The 23474-nt window shown below is 42.7% G+C and overlaps 1 protein-coding gene across 1 annotated transcript in view; it reads left to right on the top strand.

Moving 5' to 3' along the window:
- Positions 1–23474, top strand: part of LOC131201698 (sodium- and chloride-dependent GABA transporter 2-like) — a 90621-nt gene that overhangs the window by 52837 nt on the left and 14310 nt on the right. The window contains exons 7-10 of the mRNA XM_058189798.1: positions 2863–2966; positions 6636–6760; positions 7289–7401; positions 10383–10520. Of these exons, the coding sequence (XP_058045781.1) occupies positions 2863–2966; positions 6636–6760; positions 7289–7401; positions 10383–10520 (480 nt within the window). The remainder of the gene's footprint in view (positions 1–2862; positions 2967–6635; positions 6761–7288; positions 7402–10382; positions 10521–23474) is intronic.

Below are 23474 nucleotides of genomic sequence, written 5' to 3'. Positions count from 1 at the left end.
TGGTATAGGGTCTCCTGCTTGAGCAGGGGGTTGGACTAGATGACCTACAAAGTCCCTTAAAACTCTGATATTTTATGCTATGCAGTTGATGGGATCTGAGTGCCATCGACAGCGAATGGCATTCGGTTACTACTCAGAGAGAGAGCTAATGACCAGATGACTGCAAAGAAATACAATCCTTCCATCTCTCCTCCACCTACCGGCCCAAGTCCTGACAGAACCTATCCTTCTATCCCCACCTCATCCAGTCACAACTGATGAAACTTCCTGGATAAGAAGAAAAACTTCTTCTTCCTCAAGGGAAAAAACAGCCCAGTTTTGCCTTTTGAAAAAGCACCTTTGAGACAACGATGACTTGGATGACTGAGAATCCCTACAGACACTTTTGAATGTCTTACTTCTCGAAACAGAATCCTGTGAATTATAGCTTTGCTAAAAATTTACAGCTGGATAGATCAAGCCCTTTTTTGCTTAATAAATTTGCTTATTAAAATACCTGTTGAAGGTCAGCACAGGCTAGTCATCCTTTCCAGGGGTAGGTTTCACTCACCTTTACCACCGGTTCACCCCATGCGCACGTGCTCACTTTGTGCGCATGTGGGCTGTCTGAGCATGCCTCCGGGCTTCTGTGCATGAGCTTTGCTCGCTCGCGCACCTTCCACGCATGCGCCTGGCCTTGAAAATGTGCCTAAATAGCACGACTTGGAGCTGGGGTAGGTGGGTGGGCCTACCCGTGATTGCTGCTACCAGTTCACTCGAACCGGTGCAAACCAGCTGAATGCTACCTCTGACCCTTTCCCTACATAAGAGCAGTTCTACATGTGCTTTTGTAAAGAACCCTTTCATCTGGTCTCCTCTGCTCTCTTCCTTTTGAAACATCCTCTGGGCATCGAGATGCATTTGTTTTTGATAGTGGTATTTGAACATCCTACAAAACTTCTCTGGTGTCTTCTTTGCCCATTTTGATGGTCTGGATCTTCTCTGAATGTTTGAATATTTTCCAGCTCTCTCCTAATCGGTTGCGTTTTGTTTGACACTCAAGGATATTAGATTTCCGATGTGTAATTTTGAATGTTTTGAGTATTGATTGGTTCATACTGAAGCTGTTTAGTATTTGGTAGGACTGAGAGCTGGCTGGTACATAAAGATATGATCAGAATAGCTTCCAGTTGTAGGTGGGAATCATGGATTGCAGAGGAAGATCAGTTGCAGTAGGTGATTTATCTCAGTGAAGAATCTCTGGAAGTAAGCAAGAATCAATAGTTAACCCTTAGAAAGTATCGTTTAACTTGAGCATGTGATTGTAGACCAGTGGTAGTCAACCTGGTTCCTACGGCCCACTAGTGGGCGTTCCAGCTTTCATGGTGGGCGGTAGGGGTTTTGTCCGATACTGAAGCACTTTCCTTTTTTTTAATTTAATTGACTTTTTAAAAAAAATTCATAGCATTATTTAAAAACATTTTCATTAGATTTTCATAAAATTCCCTGTGACAATTTAAATTTCTGAAAATCGCCCGCACATAAGTTTAGTTCACGTTACGCAAGTGAAACTAAATGGTGCTATAGTGCGACCGCAAACAAAAGAGCCTCGTCCCCGAATAGCTCGCGCATCTCCCTCCACACCACCCAGCTGTAACAGACAAGCAGAGCTGGTAGCTGGTGCCCCCCCCAAACCCAATCCACGATGCGCGAGAGGCATGCACAGACGATGATACATGGCGCATTACTGTGGAACTGGTGGGCGGTTAGAAAATTTTACTACTAACAGAGATACAAAAGTGGGCGGTAGGTATAAAAAGTTGACTACCTCTGTTGTAGTCCTTATAACCTGCTGATTACAAGGGCAATGGGATTTAGATAAAAAATTAGAGATTCTATCTCTTGAACTTTGTTTATGATATTGGTAATCTTATGGTCTTCCTCCTAATCTCTGTTTCTTAACCATACCTACACAGGACTCTCCTCTTAATTATCTTCTGGCAGGATTGCTTTGATTACAATGCAGCTTATGGTGCTGTTTTATTTAAAAATATTAAATTTAGAATTTATTGATAATTTTTTATAGTATGAATTAACGTCGCTTAGAATTCTAGTTTGGAAAAGTAATGTAAACTTGATATAAATAAAATCAAATTATTGGATGCATTTGGTGGGCAAAATTGTTACTGTGTTGACAATACGGTATAGTGGAAAGGGTTTGATCATATTGTGTTTTTTTTAAAAAAACCTAGTAACTATTAGACATAATAGATATCTAGCAAAGAGTCTTCATTAATCTGATAGTGGATGATCTCTTCCCACTAATGATGTTACCTAGTTTGGGTAATGAAGCAGCTGCAAGAAAAGAACCAAGCTCAGAGAGCACCAAGGACCCTTCATTTCAGCCCTTGAGCTACAACTGTTCTCCTTTATTGATGATCTTTTCATCCACCTTCCTTCTTCAGTCTCCAGACCCATACACAATTATTTCTGGAGTCTTTACCCAAGCTCCTTGAAACAGGCAAATCTGCAGCACTGAACATGAACTAGAATCCATCTTGATCCTCCTCCCCCTCCCCCTCCCCCCTTCTCCTCCTCCTCCTCCTCCTCCTCCTCCTCCTCCTCCTCCTCCTCCTTCTTCTTCTCCTTCTCCTTCTCCTTCTCCTTCTTCTTGTTCTTCTTCTTGTTCTTCTTCTTCCTCCTCCTCCTCCTCCTCCTCCTCCTCCTCCTCCTCCTCCTCCTCCTCCTCCTCCTCCTCCTCTCCAGGAGCACCCATGACAGAATGGCAGACAGCACTGAGTCCCTACATACATTATAGTGCCTTTAAAAACTGATGGACCTTTATGGATTGTATTCTTTTGTTGTTGTTTTCCTTGCTTATAGGTATGGATGGATGCAGGCACTCAGATCTTCTTCTCATATGCCATTTGCCTGGGGTGCCTAACAGCTTTGGGCAGCTACAATAAGTATCATAACAACTGTTACAGGTAACTGAATGTGCCTCTAGCATTTATAACCCTTGTCCTCTCTGCTTGCTCCTTGCTTGTTAAATTTTTTACAACTCATCTCCATAGCAGAAGCAGGGTTGAAGAATTCCTACTTGCTTTCAAAATGCGATGATCTGTCTAATATCCCATCTCTTCAAACTGAGTTTTAATATTTCCCATTTCCCCCTGAAACTGCAAAATATACCACATGCTACAGAAAAAATGGAATTGCCACAAATAAATATATCTATAACTTTTAGGACAGTGGTGAAATCTGAACTGGTTTACTACCGGTTTGCTGGCTGTGCATGTGCACTACGTGCATATGCGAGGTGCACATGTGCACAGTGCACACCAAAAAGAGACATGGGGTAAGTAGAACAGCGCATGGGTGTGTGTGTTTGATCAGCTGTGGTGCGCGATCTTTTTTTTACTTTTAAAAACATTTTTTTACAACCTATTCCGCCGAAGAGGTTGTAAAAAAATGCTTTTAAAAGTAAAAAAAGGCTCTGACAATCGTGCGGCTCAGCTGTGATCGTCAGAGCCTTTTTTTTACCTTTTAAAAGCATTTTTTTACAACCTCTTTGGCCAAATAGGTTGTAAAAAAATGCTTTTAAAAGTTTAAAAAAAGGCTCTGACGATCGTGTGGCTCAGCTGGGCATGGGCGGGGGCCCCAGGGATTTTTGCTGCTGGTTCTCCAAACTACCCGCCACCATCGCTACCGGATCGACTGATCCGATCCGAATCGGGAGCATTTCACCCCTGCTTTAGGATATATCCCAAAGCATACCTCAATATCCAATATTGCTCACTTGAAATGTACTAGTTTAATATGCAATCATTATCTTAATTTATTTCATTTAATTGGTTAAGGCAGCCCCAATCCAGCAAATAATTTTGCATATTTACTTTTAAGAGAATCCAGATAATATCAACATCAATTAAAGGATTTCTCTTTTTTCAGAACTGGCTTGTCATTATGGTTAAAGAGAATTGTATCTGACCAATAAGGATTTTCAAAGTGTGACTAACTTTCTACATTTTAATGGTTAGTTAAATCCATGTAAACTACCAGTAATTACATCCACCTGAACCACTAGAGCAGGGAGGCAAGAAAAGTTACAGGTCCTGTCTCCTAAGGAAGTCTCCTAAGGAAGTACATCTGGCAGGACCCAGAAGAAGGACCTTCTCCATGGTGGCTCCCTCCCTTTGGAAAATCATCCCTGCGGGGATTAGACTGGCCCCCACTTTGAAACTCTTTCGTATGGTCCTGAAGACTTGTATATAGAATGTATATAGAATATTTTTTTTTATTTGCATTTATATCCCGCCCTTCTCCGAAGACTCAGGGTGGCTTACACTATGTCAAGCAATAGTCTTCATCCATTTGTATATTATATACAAAGTCAATTTATTGCCCCCCCAACAATCTGGGTCCTCATTTTACCTACCTTATAAAGGATGGAAGGCTGAGTCAACCTTGGGCCTGGTGGGACTTGAACCTGCAGTAATTGCAAGCAGCTGTGTTAATAACAGACTGTCTTAGCAGTCTGAGCCACCAGAGGCCCAGTTGGAATGAGTTGGAAGGGACCTTGGAGTTCTTTTAATCCAACCCCCTGCTTAGACAGTGCTTACACCACTTCAGACAAATGGTTATCCAAAGATGCTTTTTCAAGAGGCAACTGTTGAAAAGTAAAGGGACACCGGGCAGAAAACATCCTGCACAACTCTACAACACAGGCATTTTAGCAGTTTCAAGAAGGCTCCACACCCATTTGCACTATTCAGATGACCCTGAGGATGCAGAGAAACCTCCAAGTGGCCTCAACAACTCTCTAAAAGAATGCAAACAACCAGCTGTCTGCAAGGAATATAAATCAAGGGTGAAATGCTCCCGGTTCTGACCGGATCTTGTGATCCGTTAGCGATTGTGGCCAGTGGTTCGGTGATCTGGTAGCGATGGCGGAGCAAAGCTCCACCCACCCACCCAGGTGTCATTACTTCCTGGTTTTAACCAGGAAGTAATGTGTTTTCTACCTTCTGCGCATGTGCAGAAGGTTTTGCGCATGCGTAGATCTGCGCGCGCATGTGATGTGCATGTGGTGGTGGCACTTCTGAGCTGGTAAGGAAGGTAAGTAGATTTCACCCCTGATATAAATCCCTTCCATTCCTCACCATCCAGTCAGAGCTGAAGCAGCTTTTTGGATGAGAAGTGAAATGTCTTCAAAGAAAAACCAGAAAGTCCAGTTGCCTCTTGAAAAAAAAACACCTTCGGGACAACCGGTGACCTGGATGACTGAGAATCTCCACTAGACATTCCTGAAAACTTGGTTCTGCCAAGAGGACTGGAGAGCTCAGAGTGGGATGGAGCCCAACAAGTGGCTTGTTTGATTGTGTGTTGTCACCAAGGGTGTGTGTGTGTGTTACTGTTTTTTATTCTTTTATATTTGGCTTTTTTATTGTTTGTAAGTTGCCCAAAGTCACTGTGAGTGAGTGGGGGTCCATGTACATCTTCTAAATAAAATTAATTAATTAATTAATTTAATTAGCTTCCTCCTTGCAGCCAACTCTTTCATTGTTTTCTGATTTCTGCGGCAACAATATTATCCATGCTTTAAGTACAAGCTGAGCACGGAGTGATAACAGGATTTAATTATTTAAAAAGAAAACATTTACTATACAATTATACCCTACCCTTTGACTATATTTCAATAATTTGCAATCATAGGCAATCGTGGGCAATTAAAACCCTGCACCGCAGTGTGCAAATCTGAATAATTAAGATTTAAGATCTTATTCGTCACTAATTCTTTAGTCACACATTAATTGAAAACAATAAAAAAAGAAGTGGAAAGGAAGATACAAATTGCCCGCAGTGTCCACAAGGGAGGCAAGGGAGGGCAGAGAGCAGAGTCATGGCATCCCCACGCAAACCTAGCCCGTTTTGTATGCGCATCATAACACTGCTTGCCTACACGAAGGGGGGAAAGTTGCATTGTGACATTGCGATGCTGCTTTGATTAGTTTTATGGAAGCAGCAAAATCCTGCAGATACCTAAAAATTATATTTGCAAAAGGCTTAGCTGAATGGCGTGCACTTCCGAGCCTTCATCATGGATTCGAATCGATAGGATAAATAAGATTGTGCTGTATTAAATGTCATGTAGAATCATTACCAGTGTAAATGAGAGCTGCAGGGTTTATTTTTCAGCTGATTAATAATCTTTCAATTAAGGAAATGTCCATAATAAACTTGGTAGCAGGTTTTCAAACAGGTTAATTTTTTCAGCCATAAGTCCTTGAATTTATGTGTGACAGGTCCTTCCTTCCTTCCTTCCTTCCTTCCTTCCTTCCTTCCTTCCTTCCTTCCTTCCTTCCTTCCTTCCTTCCTTCCTTCCTTCCCCTTCCTCTTCCTCTTCCCTCCCTCCCTCCCCTTCACAGGAAAGACTTCTATCAAGGTGCCTGGAAAATTAATCCTGTATTTTTCCTTAGGATCATTACACTTACATTCAAATTTAAAATCCATGCAACTAGTTTTAAGAACTTCAGGACACGGTGTGTACATTTTCATACAAATATTTCCTTCTTATCTAGATACCACGATGTTAGCTATCTTTGCAAACTATTTCTCTTTTCTCATGTCATCGCTCACTCTTCTCCTCCTTCTAGGGATTGTATCGCTCTGTGTTTTTTGAACAGTGGCACAAGTTTTGTGGCTGGCTTTGCCATTTTTTCCATTCTGGGTTTCATGGCAGAAGAACAGGGAGTGCTTATTTCGGAAGTAGCTGAGTCGGGTGAGTAGTTCATGCTCATACGGGGACTTACCTTGGACACAATGAAAAGTACAGGTAGTCCTTGACTTACGACCACAATGGAATCCAGAGTTTATGTTGCTAAGCAAGAAAATTGCTGAGTGAGTGTTGCCCCATTTTACGATTTTTCTTGCTTCATTTGTGAAGTGAATCCATGCAGTTGTGAAATTAGTAACATGGTTTTTTAAGTGAATCTGGCTGCCCCATTGATTTTGCTTGTCAGAAGTTTGCAAAAGGTGATCACATGACCCCAGGACACTGCAACGGTCATAAATATGAAACAGTTGTCAAGCATCCAAATGTAAATCACCTGACCATGGGGATGCTCCAATGGTCATAAATGTGGAAAATGTTCACAAGTCACTTTTCTTAATGCTGTTGTAACTTTGAATGGTCATTAAGTGAACTATTATAAGTCAAGGAGTACCTGCAGTTGGTTAGGAAGCTAATGATCGTAATGTCTCCAGCTGATTATATGGCTTCAACATATTAGCAATTTTCTCTCAACAGGACCTGGTCTGGCTTTCATTGCTTATCCACGAGCTGTCGTCATGCTGCCTTTCTCCCCATTATGGGCTTGTTTCTTCTTTGTTATGGTGGTTCTTCTGGGACTGGACAGTCAGGTAAAGATGCTATGAATGGGCAGGCTCAGCCTTGTACTTAACCGGTCCTTCTTAATCTGTTGCCCCCGGATAGTTCAGTTTTTTATTCCCATCAGCCCGGAGCATGAAAATCACATGTTGACCAGTGGTGGGTTTCAAATTTTTTTACTACCGGTTCTGTGGACGTGGCTTGGTGGGCCTGGCAGGGGAAGGATACTGCCAAATCCCCATTCCCTCCCCAATCCAGGAGAAGGTTACTGCAAAATCCCCATTTCCTCCCGATCAGCTGGGACTTGGAAGGCAGAGGATAGATGGGGGCGGGGCCAGTCAGAATTTTTACTACCGATTCTCCAAACTACTCAAAATTTCCACTACCGGGTCTCCAGAACTGGTCAGAACCTGCTGAAACCCACCTCTGATGTTGACTGGTTTGTGGGTAACAGATATTGTAGATTCATATAAGAAGGATGAGAAGGTTGAGAATCAGAATCAGAATAGAGATGGAAGGGACCTTGGAGCTCTTCTAGTCTAGCCCCCTGCTCAAACAGGAGATCCTATACCATTTCAAACAAGTGACCGTCCAGTCTCTTCTTAAAAACCTCCAGTGATGAAGCATCCACAACGTCTGAAGGCAAGCTGTTCCACTGGTTAATTGTCCTCAGAAAGTTTCTCCTTAATTCCAGGTTGCTTCTCTCCTTGATTAGTTTCCACCCATTGTTTCTTATCTGGTGCTTTGTCCTCTTGCCTGCGACCCAGTCCATTTTCAGTCTTTCTCTTCTAGATAATAAATAACTACTTTGCATTCAGTGGTAAAAATGCTTAGCTTAATTACATAATACTAAATACAGTAGTATGTAAAATACAGCATACTAAAAAGCAGAGACATCACCCTGCCAACAAAGGTGCGTATAGTCAAGGCTATGGTTTTCCCAGTTGCAATGTATGGCTGTGAAAGTTGGACTGTAAGAAAGGCTGAGCACGAAAGAATTGAGGCCTTTGAACTCTGGTGCTGGAGAAGACTCCTGCGAGTCCCTTGGACTGTAAGGCAATCAAACAGTCAGTCCTAGAGGAGATCAACCCTGACTGCTCTTTAGAAGGCCAGATCCTGAAGATGAAACTCAAATACTTTGGCCACCTAATGAGAAAGAAGGACTCACTGGAGAAGAGCCTAATGCTGGGAAAGATTGAGGGCAAAAAAAGAAGGGGACGACAGAGAACGAGGTGGCTGGATGGAGTCACTGAAGCAGTAGGTATGAGCTTAAATAGACTCCAGAGGATGGTAGAGGACAGGAAGGCCTGGAGAAACATTGTCCATGGGGTCGTGATGGGTCAGACATGACTTCACAACTAATAACAACAAGTTACATAATATAGGTGCTTAGAAAAGGATTTAAGGTGGCTGAAAAATCTTTATCTTTTGAATCCAATTACACCTGTGTCTTGTCTCTGTTTTTACCTGAGTCATCAACTGCTGGGGAAAATGCAAGAGAATTCCTTAAGACAGGACAAACATGTCAACATCAGACTCTAATGTCTGTCTAGTGATAACACTTGCAATTCCAGCAATGGCATTAGTGGTCTTTTGGTATAGGGGTGTCTTTAGGCCTTCCCTGGAACTAATGTTTTTCTATTTCAGAAAATAATGATATAGGGTTTTCTTTTAAAAAAATGACAAAATGGCCACCATTCTAATCAGATACCGCCATATCAGGTTTTTTTTAAAGTTAAGAAATGGAGGAGGCGGGGCCCGGGGGCTAATTCAGTATACCTCTCTTAGGTCTGATAGCTTCATTATTCTTTTTAGTGACATTTTTATCACTTGCCAATTCAGATGGGAGCCTTTGGTATTCTTTGGCTGCACAGCCTGCATTTTGGCCAGTATTAATTGCAATCTGGTCTTTAATCCTTCAGTGAAGTATTGGGGCAAAGATGGGCATTCCAGGATTGTGTAAGGAGATTATTGTAAAGTTGCGTAACTCAGACCCAAAACAGAATGTGAGCAATTTAGTAAAGATTGTTTTTAATGCAAGGAAACATCAAACCAATTCTCACAAAACCCAAAGATTGAGGTGACAAACAAAATGAACACCTAGTGGAAGACTTGCATAGCAATTGGCCATGTTGACTCCATACAATTTTCCCTACAGTAAAATTAATATTTTTTTTGCTCTTTTTAAAAAAGTTCGAAAGGAATGTTGACACGTAATACCCTGTTTTCCCAAAAATAAGACATCCCCTGATAATAAGCCAAATTGGGCTTTTGAGCGCATGCGCTAAAACATGCCGAAAATAAGCCCTCCCCAAAAATATTTAAACACAGAGCTGGAAATCAGGTAAGATGGCAAGAGGAGCCCCATCTTCCTCCACACGCTCCAAAATAATAAGACCTCCCGAAAATAAGGCCAAGAGCTTATTTCAGGGTTCAAAAAAATATAAGACAGGGTCTTATTTTTGGGGAAACTGATTAAACTGATTAATTTTGAAACTGATTTCAGATTTATTTTCTTTAATAGAGATGGGTAGAACTAAAGTAATTTCTGAATTAATCCGAATCCAGGCAGAAGTTAACTGGCCTGTCTAGAAGGTCCATTATGGAAATAGAGAGAATTTCGTCAAGATGGCCCCAGGATTGTTCAGCAACTGTGCATACACTGTGCTTGATACTTTATAATTGTCTGTGATCAGACAGGATTTCCAGCTTTTTTAAATGTTATAGAAGTTGGCAGAAGCTTGAATTTACCACAGGCAAAAATGAGTTGAGGGTACATATCACGAGCAATGATCCCATTTAAAGACTGCCTTCAACTTCTCAGTTAAAAAAAAAAGAGGAATGATTATTGTTTGTCTCCAGCCAATGTCTTTCAGGCTTGTTGTGTGGTAATGATGGGATTCGGATTGATATCTTGTCGTCTTTCAACGAATTGAAGGATATGCAAGGATTAAAATAGGGAAATGTCTGTGGTGAAAAGAACTGAAGGCTGCTTCGATTCTCTTTTCCCTAGTTTGTCTGTGTGGAAAGCCTGGTCACTGCTGTAGTTGACATGTACCCTGGAATCTTCCGGAAAAAGAACCGCAGAGAAACATTAATTCTTCTCGTCTCCATCCTCTCGTACTTCGTGGGTCTGGTCATGATCACAGAGGTAAAAGACATCAGAGGGAATAATAATTACTAACAAAATTCTATTTCCCTTCAGTTCCCTTGGTTCCTGCTGATTACATGGGTTTTCCCCCCATTTCAAATATAGGATTCAGGAGAGAGTTCTTTAATGGAGGGGATCAAAAGGAGTTTGTAACCATTTATTAATGCTGAAAATAGTAAATCTGTGATCTGAAGGCACATCCTTGCTAAAACTAAGAATGCCTGTAGCTGGCTAATGGTTGAATGAGAGAACATCCAGAAATTCTGTGTTCCAACATGAAAGAAAGGCAGAATAGAAATAATGAAGATGACCATCATATGTCATGTAGTGATAAAAAAAAAAGAATGTGTCAAGTTTGAAGCCTGGCTGAGTTTTCACTATGAACTAGTATTGTATAATGGTGAATGTTTGGATGCCCTAAGTCAGTGTTGGTGAACCTTTTTGGCACCAGGTGCCAAAACGGGAGCACACGCGCACACGCAGGGGAGTGCCAGAAACCGCAAGAGCAGCTCTCCAGTGCACAAGTGCAGGAGTGGCAGAACCAGAAGAGCAGCTCCTCCACACAAGTGCAGGAGTGGCAGAACCGGAAGAGCAGCTCCCTGGCTCCATGGGCATGCTGGAACCCGGAAGAGCACCGGGCAACAGCTGATGTACCTGGGAGAGATGGCTCCACATGCCACTTCCGGCACATGTGCCATAGGTTCACCATCACTGCCCTAAGTACCATATTTTTTGAAGTATAAGACGCACCTTTTCCCCCCCAAAAAGAGGGTGAAAAATCTGGGTGTGTCTTATACTCTGAATGTAGCCCCGCCCAGCTTCTCAAACGGAGGTTTCAGAGGCTGAAAAAAGCATCAGAAACAGAGCTTAGAAAAAAAGCCCAGAACGGAGCTTCAGAAAAAAAGTCCAGAACAGAGCTTAGAAAAAAAGCCCCAAAAGGAACTTCAGAAAAAAAGCCCCAAATCAGGAAAATATAGCCCCAAATCAGGAAAAAAGCCCCAAACAGAGCTTCAGAAAAGAAGCTCCCAAACAGAGCTTCAGAGGCTTTTTTTCTGAAACTCTGTTTCGGAGGCTTTCAGAGACAGAAAAAAAAAAGCCAAAAAAAGCAAGACACAGAGCTCACAACCAAGGAACCTGTTGCTAAAATTCACCTCTGGGAACATTTGATTGGGAGTATCACCTGCCAATCAGTTTTTTTCTTATTTTCCTCCCAAAACACTAAGGTGCATCTTATACTCTGAAAAATACGGTAATTTGTGTGTGCCAATATGGTACATAAATATTTGAGTGTATGGGATGCAAGCAACAGGATGTCCATATGCAAGAAAATCTCTTAGTTAGAGATCCTAGCTTGTTGGAATAACATGAGCATGCTTGGGCTTGTGGCAAAATGTGCCATAATATACCAATTTTGTCTTTTACTCTTATGGTGGAAAAAAGCATCTAAAAACACACCAACTGGAGAGAAGCCAACAATTGTTTCATCAAAACTAGCAATGGTCGTTTCTTGTTAAGAATGAAGAACACCAGAGACTGGTCAACCAGGTTCTTATGTAGAATAAAGTGATTGAAGAAGAGCACACAATTGAATATCAACAAAGAATTATTTTAAAACTGTTAAGTAGTATTGATGGGAATACATAAGAATTTGGCTTTCCTTCTGCCAAAATGGACGTGGTGACTCAGTGGCTAAGACATTAGGCTTGTCGATTATAAGGTTGGCAGTTCAGAGGTTCGAATCCCTAGTGCTGCATAACAGGGTGAGCTCCCGTTACTTGTCCCGGCTTCTGCCAACCTAGCAGTTCAAAAGCATGTAAAAAATGCAAGTAGAAAAATAGGGACCACCTTTGGTGGGAAGGTAACAGCATTTCATGGGCCTTTGGGGTTTAGTCATGCCGGCTAAGATGTCTTCGGACAACGCTGGCTCTTCGGCTTTGAAACGGAGATGAGCACTGCCCCCTAGAGTCGGGAATGACTAGCACGTATGTGTGAGGGGACCCTTCACCTTTACCTTTACTTCTGTCCAGAAAGAGAAATCAAGGTACTTAACCTGTGAGAAGTATGAATGGCAGTTGCACTGATGGTTTGGACTCTGCATCACATTTTGAATAGGAAGAGTTGTAAACATGCCCATTATTAAATCCTGAGGATGTTTCAATTTATGGAAATATATCATTTGTGAATCAAAGGCCTTTCATTGATGTAACAAAAGTTACAACAAAGGACATATATCATGAGGAAGTAGTTGCGGGTTAGCAATTAAAGCTAGTTATGGCTTGATACTTTGATTTTTCCATTAGAAGCTAATTGTGGCTCAATTGTTTACAGTGAAAGACTAAGAGAATGAGTGAATGAGACAAAGATGATAAAAAAATGTTTCATCTGGGACAATCATGATTTCATAGTATCAGCAATGAACAAAGAATAGAATAGAATAGAATTCTTTATTGGTCATGTGTGATTGGACACACAAGGAATTTGTCTTGGTGCATATGCTCTCAGCGTACATAAAAAGACAAGATACATTCATCAAGAATCATAAGGTACAACACTTAATGATAGTCATAGGGTACAAATAAGCAATCAAATCATACTAGGAAACAATATAAATCGCAAGGATACAAACAACAAAGTTACAATCTTAACTTATAATCATAAATTATTATTATAAGTTATTATAATAACATAATCATAAGTGGGAGGCGATGGGTGATTGGAATGATGAAAAGATTAATAGTAATAGTAATGCAGACTTAGTGAATAGTTTGACAGTGTTGAGGGAATTATTTATTTAGCAGAGTGATGGCATTCGGGGAAAAACTGTTCTTGTGTCTAATTGTTTTGGTGTGCAGTGCTGTATAGTGTTGTTTTGAGGGTATGAGTTGAAACAATTTATGTCCAGGATGCGAGTGGAAGACCAGGGGATTGGTACGCATGAGCATGCTGGAAACTGGAAGCTCAGCTTCTTGGTGTGCATATGCGCGGCAGGGAACTGCTCTTCTGGTTACTGGTGCTCCTGCGCTTGTGCGCCAGGGAGCTGCTCTTCCAGTTTCCGGCACTCCCCCCTGTGAGCATGTGTGCTCCTGTTTCAGCACTCAGTGCCAAAAAGAAATCGACACCATAGCCAATTGATGAAATCTGAGATCAATTGATAAAATCTGATCCCAAGAAAATTAGAAAAGAATCCAAGCAAAGAGCTATGTGAATAGGTGCTTTAATTATTCTTTGCCAACCACAGAAAGGCCAAAGGACTGTAGCTGTTCTGTTCTTGGCCAATAACTGGCAATTACAGGCAAAAAACAAAAATTGGTTAGCCTGACCGGCTTTTTTCTTTTTTTTAATTAAGCATTCTCATGGTGTCTGCGTATGTGCAGTGCAGTGAAGTCACTACACAAATCCCTCCCTGAAGCAATACAGGCACAGGATGTAATCAAGTATAAAAAGAGGCATATTGTAAGGTCCTGCCTTGCCAGTCTTCTCAAGAAAGCAGAAGTCTTGAAACAAAAGCCATTTCAAAAGAAATCTTTTATTGGAATATTGTGACAGGAAGAGATGTAGGCAGGAAGTGACTTTTCCTGCTTGATGTATTAGATGAAACCAGGGCTGTTAAACTCAAGGCCCCGGGGCCAGATCTGGCTCATGGGATGCTTATATCTGGCCCGTGGGGCTGTCATGGAAACAGCAAAGGACTGACCCTCAATGCCTTTGCCAGCGAAAATGGGCTCCTGAGCTCCATTTTCACTGGCAGGGGGTTGCAGGAGGCCCTCACAGCCAAAAACGGAGCTTAGGAGCCTGTTTTGGCTGGCAGAGCGCTCATGCCACCACAGGCACCCTCGACATGAATGACGTCAGGCTGGCCACGGTCCCTGCCCCCCGAGATCAAACACAACCCTGATGCAGCCCTCAATGAAATGGAGTTTGACGCCCCTGAATTAAACCATTGCAGACAGAGCCCCTCCCAAAGTCCAATACATCATCGAACCAATCCCGGTGTGTGAAGATGTTATGAGAAACTCAGGTCGGGAAGGTGATAGACCCCGGTCTCCAAGGCAATGCTGCTGTTCTTCTCCAGAGAGGATATAAGGCAGCTGCTTGAGGCACATTCCTTTCTCCCTCCCAAGATCCCAAAAGTTACAGTAAAGCAAAGCAAGAAATAGAAACAGAAACCCCATACAGCAGCGGTTCCCAACCTTTTCTTGTTTGAGGCACAACCTTTTCTTGTTTGAGGCACCCTTGGAAAGCCTTTCAAAAGTTCCCGGCACCCTTATAAGGAAATAGATATTTAAAATCTCCGTAGCTCAAAGTTCGGCACCCTTATAAGGAAATAGATATTTAAAATCTCCGTAGCTCAAAGTTCGGCACCCCTTAGTGCCGCGGCACACTGGTTGGGAACCACTGCCATACAGAGATCCCCCTAAGCCTCCCCCCTCCCACCAGAATGACAGCGTCAAAATAGAAATTTATGGGACCTGACCAGGGGTGGGATTCAGCCGGTTTGGACTGGTTCGGGCGAACCGGATGCTAATTTTACATCTGATTCTCTGAACCGGTAGTTGCAAGGACTGGCTGACCCCTCCCACTCTGCCTCGCCCCTCCCAAGAGTCTCCACCCAGCCCATGTAAGTGCAGGGCCCATCCAGAGGCTCTGGGAGGGTGAAAAACGGGCATCCTGGAATTCCGGAAATCTGGAAATGGGCCTGTTTCTGGCCTCAGGAGAGCCTCCGGAGGCTGGGGGAGGCCGTTTTCACCCTTTCAGAGGCTCAAGAAAAGCCTCCGGAGTCTGGGGAGGGCAAAAACGCCCCCCAACCCAGAGCAGGAGGCTGAATAGGCCACACTTACCATGGTCATGCCCACCCAGCAACCGGGCAGAGAACTGGTTGCTAAAATTTTTGAATCCCACCCCTGGACCTGACACATATACAGTGATGTCACTGAGGAAGGAGGATTATCATCTGTTGGCTTACTTGCTTGGATTGTGGATTGAATGTGATACGGTACGATACAGCAAAGCTGGCTGAGGAATTCTGGAAGTTGGAGTCCACAAGTCTTCAAGTTGTCAAGGTTGGAGACCCCTGATCTAAGTTACAGCATATGGTATAGTATATGATTGAAGTTAAACATAGATGAGAATAAATGGTATCCTTAGTGAATGGCTCAGCATCGAGCTGAGAGTGAGACCCTCCCCACTCCTGTGCGCTTAATGCATCTGTGAATAAATGCAAAAGGAATTCTGGTGGTGACTGAAGAGGTGAAAGGATTGGAGACATGAACGTAGCTGTTCATTCGTATGCAGATGATCCGGCACTGTTGGCTGAGCACCGGAATGATTTATAGTGAACGTTAGATTGTTGATACAATGAGAAGAGTGGATTTGAAAATTAATGTATCAAAGTCCAAGGTTGTTATGTTTGACAGAGAAAATGGAGTGAATGGTTGCAAATTATACATAAATGGTGAAAACCCGGAACAAAGAGAAGGGTTTGTGTTCCTAGCATGGGATGTTTACTAAATGGATTGAAAGAAGAATGTGCAAACGTTAGTAGAAAACAAGCGGGTCTGTCGTGTCCCACTCCTCCGCTGACGGCCGGGTCGGGGAAGTCCGTATCAGGCGTGCCTCTGCAGCTCTGCCAAAGTCCTAGCAAAGTTCTCAAGGCTTGCAGGAGACCAGGAAGTGACTTCAGCAATTCAAGGTAGACTTTGCCTGACTCAGAGAATGCCAGAAAGCAGATTCTTTATATAGGCCATGGGGTGTGGCTCCATGACTCAGCACTTATCCAGGCCTGCCCCTCCCTTCCTTCTGCTGACGCCGCCTATCAATTCTCCTGAAGCGAGGATCTCTCCAGGCTCCAGCTGTTGATAATTGACATTCCTCAGGCTCACATGCTGTGGGGGAGGGGGAGGGGTCTAGTTGCTCAGTTTGCCTGGGCATGGAGCCAGGGCTGGGGGCTGGAGGCACTGCAGGCCCTTCGTCTTGTTCGGCCTGTCTGGGCATGGTGCCAGGGCTGGGGCCTGGAGGCATGCCAGGACATTCCTCAGCGTTCGGAAGGAAATAAGACGGGCCCAGCTGCGGGGAAAGTGAGCGAGACACAACAGGGTCATATGCTCTGCTGCTGTCTTGCGAGAAAAGAATGTTTGTTTCAAAAAAAAGCAAAAATGTCCGTTTATATTTTTTTACCAACCATTGTATGCAAGTGACAGTTGGGTATGTGTAAGAAAAACAAAAATACATGTGAGATGTTGTGACAATGGAATATAGTCTGTGAATTTCTATGGAGAAACAAAAAATCGATGGGTATTGAATGGATGTGAATTGAGTTCAAAAAGTGAGAGACCTAATGTGAAAGAAGTAAGTTGAAAACAAGAAATGCGGATCATTTTTGTTTTCAAAAAAGCCCCAAAGATATGAAAGAAGAATTTATAGATCAAGAGGAGGGGAAGACCAAGTCAGCTGGAGGTTGGATGTAGTTGATAATACCGTATCTTCAAAAAGAAAGAGGTCAGAAATTGAAAGAACAAAACACAGTAGAAAAGGAGGTATCAGAATGATGGGAAGGAGGGTGATTTGCACGGGTAAAAAGTATGGACTGCTATGGTGAATGTTGGCATAAGTGAGATTTAACTACATTTCCTTTCCTTTACATTTGTGAGATACAATAGTATGAGAGAGGGAGAGAGAGAGAGGGGGGGGGGAACCATTTCTTATTCCTTTCTGTAATATTGGTTACCCTGGAAAAGTATAATGTGATGGGTACATACGTATGTACAGTATGTATGTCATAGTCTTGAAATGAAGAGGTTTCATTCTTTGTCAGCTTGTCTATTGACTCCCCTACTTGCCTAGGGTAGGTGACTTTTGTAGGTACTCTAGGACGAAGCACTCTGTTAATGTAAGACAGTGTTTCTCTCTCTTTTTTGTTAGTTTATAATATAAAATACAATAACAGAAAAAGAAAATAGCAGGAAAATAAAGGAGGGTGAAGGGAAGGGAAATGTATAGGGAAAAGGGGGAAAAAAAGAGGGGGTTGACTTCCAAGTCCCCAATAGCATCAAATCTCAATGTTTTACTTTTACATAATAGTATCAACTGGTCATTTCTATAACAACAAACCTATCTAATCGGTGAAACTCAAAATCATAGTTTTATTTTTTTTCTACCTCCAGCACAAAGTCCAGAAACGGTTTCCAAGTAGAAACGAAAGTAATTGTGCTTTTCCTTTAACCAGTCAATTTAGCCATGTCTGCTAACTCCCTCAACTTTTGTAGCTGTTCCTCCATTGTGGGAATCAAAGTGTTGTGTCTCGCTCGCTCCCCCTGCCGCAGCTGGGCCCCTCTTATCTCCTGCCGGACGCTGATAGTTCGGAAGAATGTCCTGGCATGCCTCCAGCCCCCAGTCCTGGCACCATGCCCAGGCAAACGGAGCAACTAAACCCCTCCCCCACAGCATGTGAGCCTGAAGAATGTGAAGCCAGTCATGAGCTCAGATTACCAACAGCTGGAGGCTGGAGAGATCCTCGCTTGAGAGGCGACGTCAGCAAAAAGAAGGGAGGGGCAGGCCTGGATAAGTGCTGAGTCATGGAGCCACACCCCATGGCCTATATAAAGGATCTGCTTTCTGGCATTCTCTGAGTCAGGCAAAGTCTAACTTGGATTGCTGAAGTCACTTCCTGGTCTCCTGCCTGCCTTGAGAATTCTGATAGGACTTTGGCAGAGCTGCAGAGGCACACTTGATATGGACTTCCCCGACCCGGCCGTCAGCGGAGGAGTCGGACACGACAGAAAGGGTCCTTCTGTTTTTGTGCACAAAGTAATCTTGCTGCCTTAACACATAGTAAGACAGTACTTCTCTACCATGGCAACTTTAAGATGTGGATTTCAACTCCCAGAATTCAGGATGCCTGGGGAATTCACATGTCCACATGTCCTAAAGTTGGGAAGCTCTGATGTAAAGTAATAGCTAGACTGGTTAGATCAGTGATGGTGAACCTTTTTGGTACCAAGTGCCGAAAAGGGAGTACACACATGCACTTTGGGCACACACTTGTCCGGGCCACAACCCAGAAGAGGAGCTGCCCAGGGCACATGTGCACGCCTGAAAATGAATTTTTGGTTTCTGGTGCATGCATGCGCACTGGCCAGCTAGTTTTCCAGGTTTCTGGCACACAAGCACATGCAACGATCAACTTGCTGGTGCGCATGCTCACGCAAGAAAATGGAAGACCCAGCTCTTCCAGTTTCTGGCACTGCCGCATGCACAAAGGCCAGCTGATCATCATGCGCATGCATGCCAGAAACCAGGAAGAGGAACGGGTACCTCCGCGGATGCCAGGCAACATGGCTCCACGTGCCACTTTGGGCATGCGTGCCATAGGTTCGCCATCATGGGGTTAAATAAATCCCGGAAGCTAAAATCTATCAGATACTCCCTTGATTTGTCAACAAAAACTTCCTTTCAAATGGGCACAGCCAATGTTTACGACTGGTATTTTGGAGCTGACAAAGGTTGCTCATGGTTCCCATCCTGTTTTCCTTTCAGTTTCTTCTGATTGTTTGTTTGTTATCACTCTAAGCAAAGCTGAAGGGATCCAGTTTACTTTTAAGTTACTGCTATGCCCCTGATCTGGGGAGGGGGGGGGACGTAGTGGCTCAGTGGCTATAACGCTGAGCTTGTCGATCAGAAGGTTGGCAGTTCAGCGGTTCGAACTCCTAGTGCTAAGGTAATGAGCTCCTGTTACTTGTCCCAGCTTCTGCCAACCTAGCAGTTTGAAAGCATGTAAAAAATGCAAGTTGAAAAATAGAGACCACTTTGGTGGGAAGGTAACAGCGCTCTGTATGCCTTTGGCGTCGAGTCATGCTGGCCACATGACCACAGAGACGTCTTCGGACAGCGCTGGCTTTTCGGCTTAGAAACGGAGATTTCCCCTAGAGCCGGAAATGACTAGCATGCATGTGCAGGGGAACCTTTACCTTTACCTTTATGCCCCTGATCCATTACCATTTGGAGCATGGCCACTACAGCCTGGAACAATCATGAAATGATACTTTCCCTCCTGAGGTCAGCCCAGGAACTCTCAGATTTTTTTTAAAAAAATGTAATGGGATGAATATATTTTTTTCAGTTGGAATTCTTCATGAATAAATAATACTTACGGGACCGTCTACTGCTGGCCTCTATCTCCCAGCGTCCGGTGCGTTCCCACAGAGAGGGACTCCTCAGGGTGCCGTCAGCCAAACAATGTCGACTGGCGGCCCCCAGGGGGCGGGCCTTCTCTGTGGGGGCTCCTACCCTGTGGAACGAGCTTCCCCTTGGGCTTCGACAACTACCTGACCTTAGGACCTTTCGCCGCGAACTTAAAACCTATTTATTTCGTATGGCTGGACTGGCCTGATTTTAAATTTTAAATTTTAAATTTTTAATTGAATTTTGATGGGTTTTAAATTTCTGTAATTCTTATGGGGTGTAATGTTATTTTAAATTTTCTGGCAAATTTGAATCAGTTTTTTAAGGGTTGTTTTAATTATTGTGTATGTTTCTGTTTGTATTTTATTTGCCTGTTCACCGCCCTGAGTCCTTCGGGAGAAGGGCGGTATACAAATTAAAACATCATCATCATTATTATTATTATTATTATTATTATTATTATTATTATTATTATTATTATTATTATTATTATTATTATTATTATATTTGCGGAACTGTGGTCATGTGACCATGGGACACTGCAAAATGACCCCATGTTGCTGAGTGCACGAGGTTTGGTCATGTAACCACAGAGGGGGCTTGACTGTTGGAACTCCTCTTTTTAGGAACGGTCATAAGTTTAAATGGTTGCTAAGCAACCAACTGTACATCAAGGATTACCTGTATCAAAACAACTGTAAGGTGTGTTTTTTCCCTCCATCCTTCCTTCCTCATTTCCCTTAAAAGTAAAATAGCAAAATTTCACAGAATTTGCTCTAATTTAGAAAGCAGGAAGCCTCGAGACCATGGGTGTCAAACTTAAATATGGCCCATGGGGCTGGCCTGGAAATAACAAAGGACCGACCCACGATACTTCTGGCAGCCAAAAGGGGGCCCAGGGAGCCCGGCAAAGTGCTACAGGAGGCTGTCCAGGCTGAAGACGGCCCTTGAAGAAATCCAGTTTGACACTCCTGGTCTAGACTCTTCTAATTACACCATGCTGGCTTTTGAACCTGTAGTTGTTGTGGGCAGGCTTTGTCTAAACACAAAATAGTGCAGGGGTGGGTAACTAAGGACCCTTTACAACATATAGATTTCCACTCCTATAATTCCTGAGCAGCTGTCTTAGGAATTATGGGAGTTGAAATTCACAGGTTGTAAAGGGCCCATAGTTGCCTATGGTACAGTGTATAATATTTATTATTTGAAAAGGGTTGAGGCAGGAGAAAATTGGGGACTTAATTGAATAATTCCTGAGTCGCTCAAATGTCAGATCTCTTCTGCCTGCGGCCCAGGGAAGCTACATTTATTAAACAGCAACATTTAGCTGTGTTATTTGTAAATGTTTCCTTTAGCACTATATGAAGAATGAGTGACAAAAGATGCCATTAAATGCCCCTGTACATGCATCTGAAGCCTAGATTAGACTAGGAGTCTCATGGGCATTTAAACAGATGTTTAATTATGTTCTCTGTTATTTAACACTTTTCTTGTTTGCTGTAGGAAATGAAGAACAGAGAATCTGTGGCAATCACAATTGGTGCAAAACCAGGAAAGCCACCTACCAACCATCACTAATATATATAGCCTAATTTGCAACTTAGAAAATATCAAGATCTGCTTATTTTTAATGCAGGAGAAAAAGCAGCAGCACTATTGGATTTTTATTTTTCAATCCTATGACATTACAAAAAAATTAACATATTTTACTAGATTTACATTTGATGCGATTATACCTGTTGGGCAATACTGTACGCAAATGGAATAAATACATGCATGGTTGGATAGGTATGAAAGCAAGGCTTACTCAAATACTAAGAAACAATCAATTTAAATATATTGACCATGGGATAAACTTTGTAAAGATTAAATTTTACAATGTGAAAAAAGTATTCATATAAAGAATTAATGTATTTTTGGGAGAATAAGACACACTTTTCCCCCTCCTAAAAGAGGCGGAAAATTTGGGTGTGTCTTATACTCTGAATGTAGCTTTTTTGAAGCTTTTTTTCAGCCCTAACGAGGCCCTAGCAAGTAAAGCGATCTGTGCTTTGCTTGTTCCCTCCAACTCTGAGCTGTGCTTTAGAAGCTTTTTTTCAGTGAAGAGATCTTCCGTGCTTTGCCTGCTCCCTCTGACTCTCAGCTGTGAAGTTTTTTTTCATCCCTAATGAAGCACTAGTGAGTGAAGCGATCTCTGTGGTTTGCCTGCTTTTCTCATTGCTTCTCTCTCCAAAGATCAGTTGTGCTTTAGAAGCAGGGGATAAAAACCAGCAAACTAATGTGCTGAAGCTGACCAGGCTAAGGATGCTAGCCAGATGAATACCTGGTAGGTTGATTCCCCCCCCCCCACATTTTCCTCCCCAAAAACTAAGCTGCATCTTATATTCCGGTGCGTCTTATACTCTGAAAAATATGGTAGCCAAATCAGCCTAACCTCTTATGTGGGATGTTCAATACAACAGCCACAAAAGGCACTGCAAGAGCTTATGATGAAATATGATTGCTTTAGTAACTTCTATACTATATAAAACATAGTTTATATGTTTCAGGGAATCAACCAAGTGTTTCTAGGGAACAGATCTCAGCACCAGGTTGGAGAATGGCACCAGTGCCATCTCACCTCTCCACTGTGAGCACCAAGAGGTAGCACAGAGAGCTGACCTTTGATTGTGAAGTTTGATTTAGTGCTTAAGGCGTCAGGCTAGAAACAGACGGTGTATTAGGGCATCAGTCGGAACCCTGACAGCCTGTGAGTTCTAGACTCTCCCTAGGCATGAAAACTGGCTGGGTGACTTTGAGCCAGTCACTAGGAGACTGTGAGTTCTAGTCCTGCCTTAAGCACGAAATCTGGCTGGGTAATTTTGGGCCAGCTACTTTCTCTCCCAGCCCAATCCACCATGTAGGATTGATGTTATGAGGAAAGTAAGAGAAGGAAGGAGTATTGCGTGTATTCACTGCCTTGAGTTATCAACAGAAGGGAGTATTTGTAGGTCAGGGTTGAACTGTGAGACCCTCAGTGCCCGTTGAGTTTGATTGTGTTCTTGCAGACTTTTCATTGTCAAATTGGTAATGAAATGTCTGCAAAAAAAACCCCCACCAAGCTCAGAAAACAGCTCAGACGCCACAGCCTCGGGTCATTTATAAAAAAATAATAAAGGCAGGATAGAAATGAATGAATCAAATAAAAATAAATTGTGATTTATTGAGGATTGAGTAAAAGGGCTTCTCCTTCAGATAACCCAGCCTCAAGTTGCTTTGTAAAATAGCCGTGCCACAATAAAGGGGCAGGTTCTTTTTCTAAACCGATTAGACTGACTAAGATTCAAAAGAGCCAGACAAGTGCTAGACTCTGAAAGACAGGTTTTTTTTTATACCTGATTATAAAGGTTGGGGAGAAGTTTTATTTTGAACAACAATAACAAAAAAGATATAAAAGTGAAAAATATATGCAAGTACTTTTCATTGTCTCTGTCCTATATTCTACTGCTATTATTTTTACATTACTACGCTAATTACTATTACTACAACAATTATTGTACTCTATTATAATACGATCAATCATCATTACACAATTTCCTCTTTTCTGCAGTATAACCTTGTGATGGTGAACCTATGGCACACGTGCCAGAGATGGCATGCAGCGCCTTTCTGATGGCTTGCGAGCCATCGCCCCAGTTCAGCTCTGCTATGCATGTGTGCATGCCTCCCGCTGACCAGCTGGTCTTTGGGTCTTTGCCACGCATGCGGGGGATGTGCGGGGGAGTGCGCATGCATGCA

This window comes from Ahaetulla prasina, chromosome 7 (genome assembly GCF_028640845.1).
Source record: "Ahaetulla prasina isolate Xishuangbanna chromosome 7, ASM2864084v1, whole genome shotgun sequence".
NCBI lineage: Eukaryota > Metazoa > Chordata > Lepidosauria > Squamata > Colubridae > Ahaetulla > Ahaetulla prasina.
The sequence above is the reverse complement of the archived record's forward strand: the minus strand, read 5'-3'. Positions and strand labels throughout refer to the sequence as shown.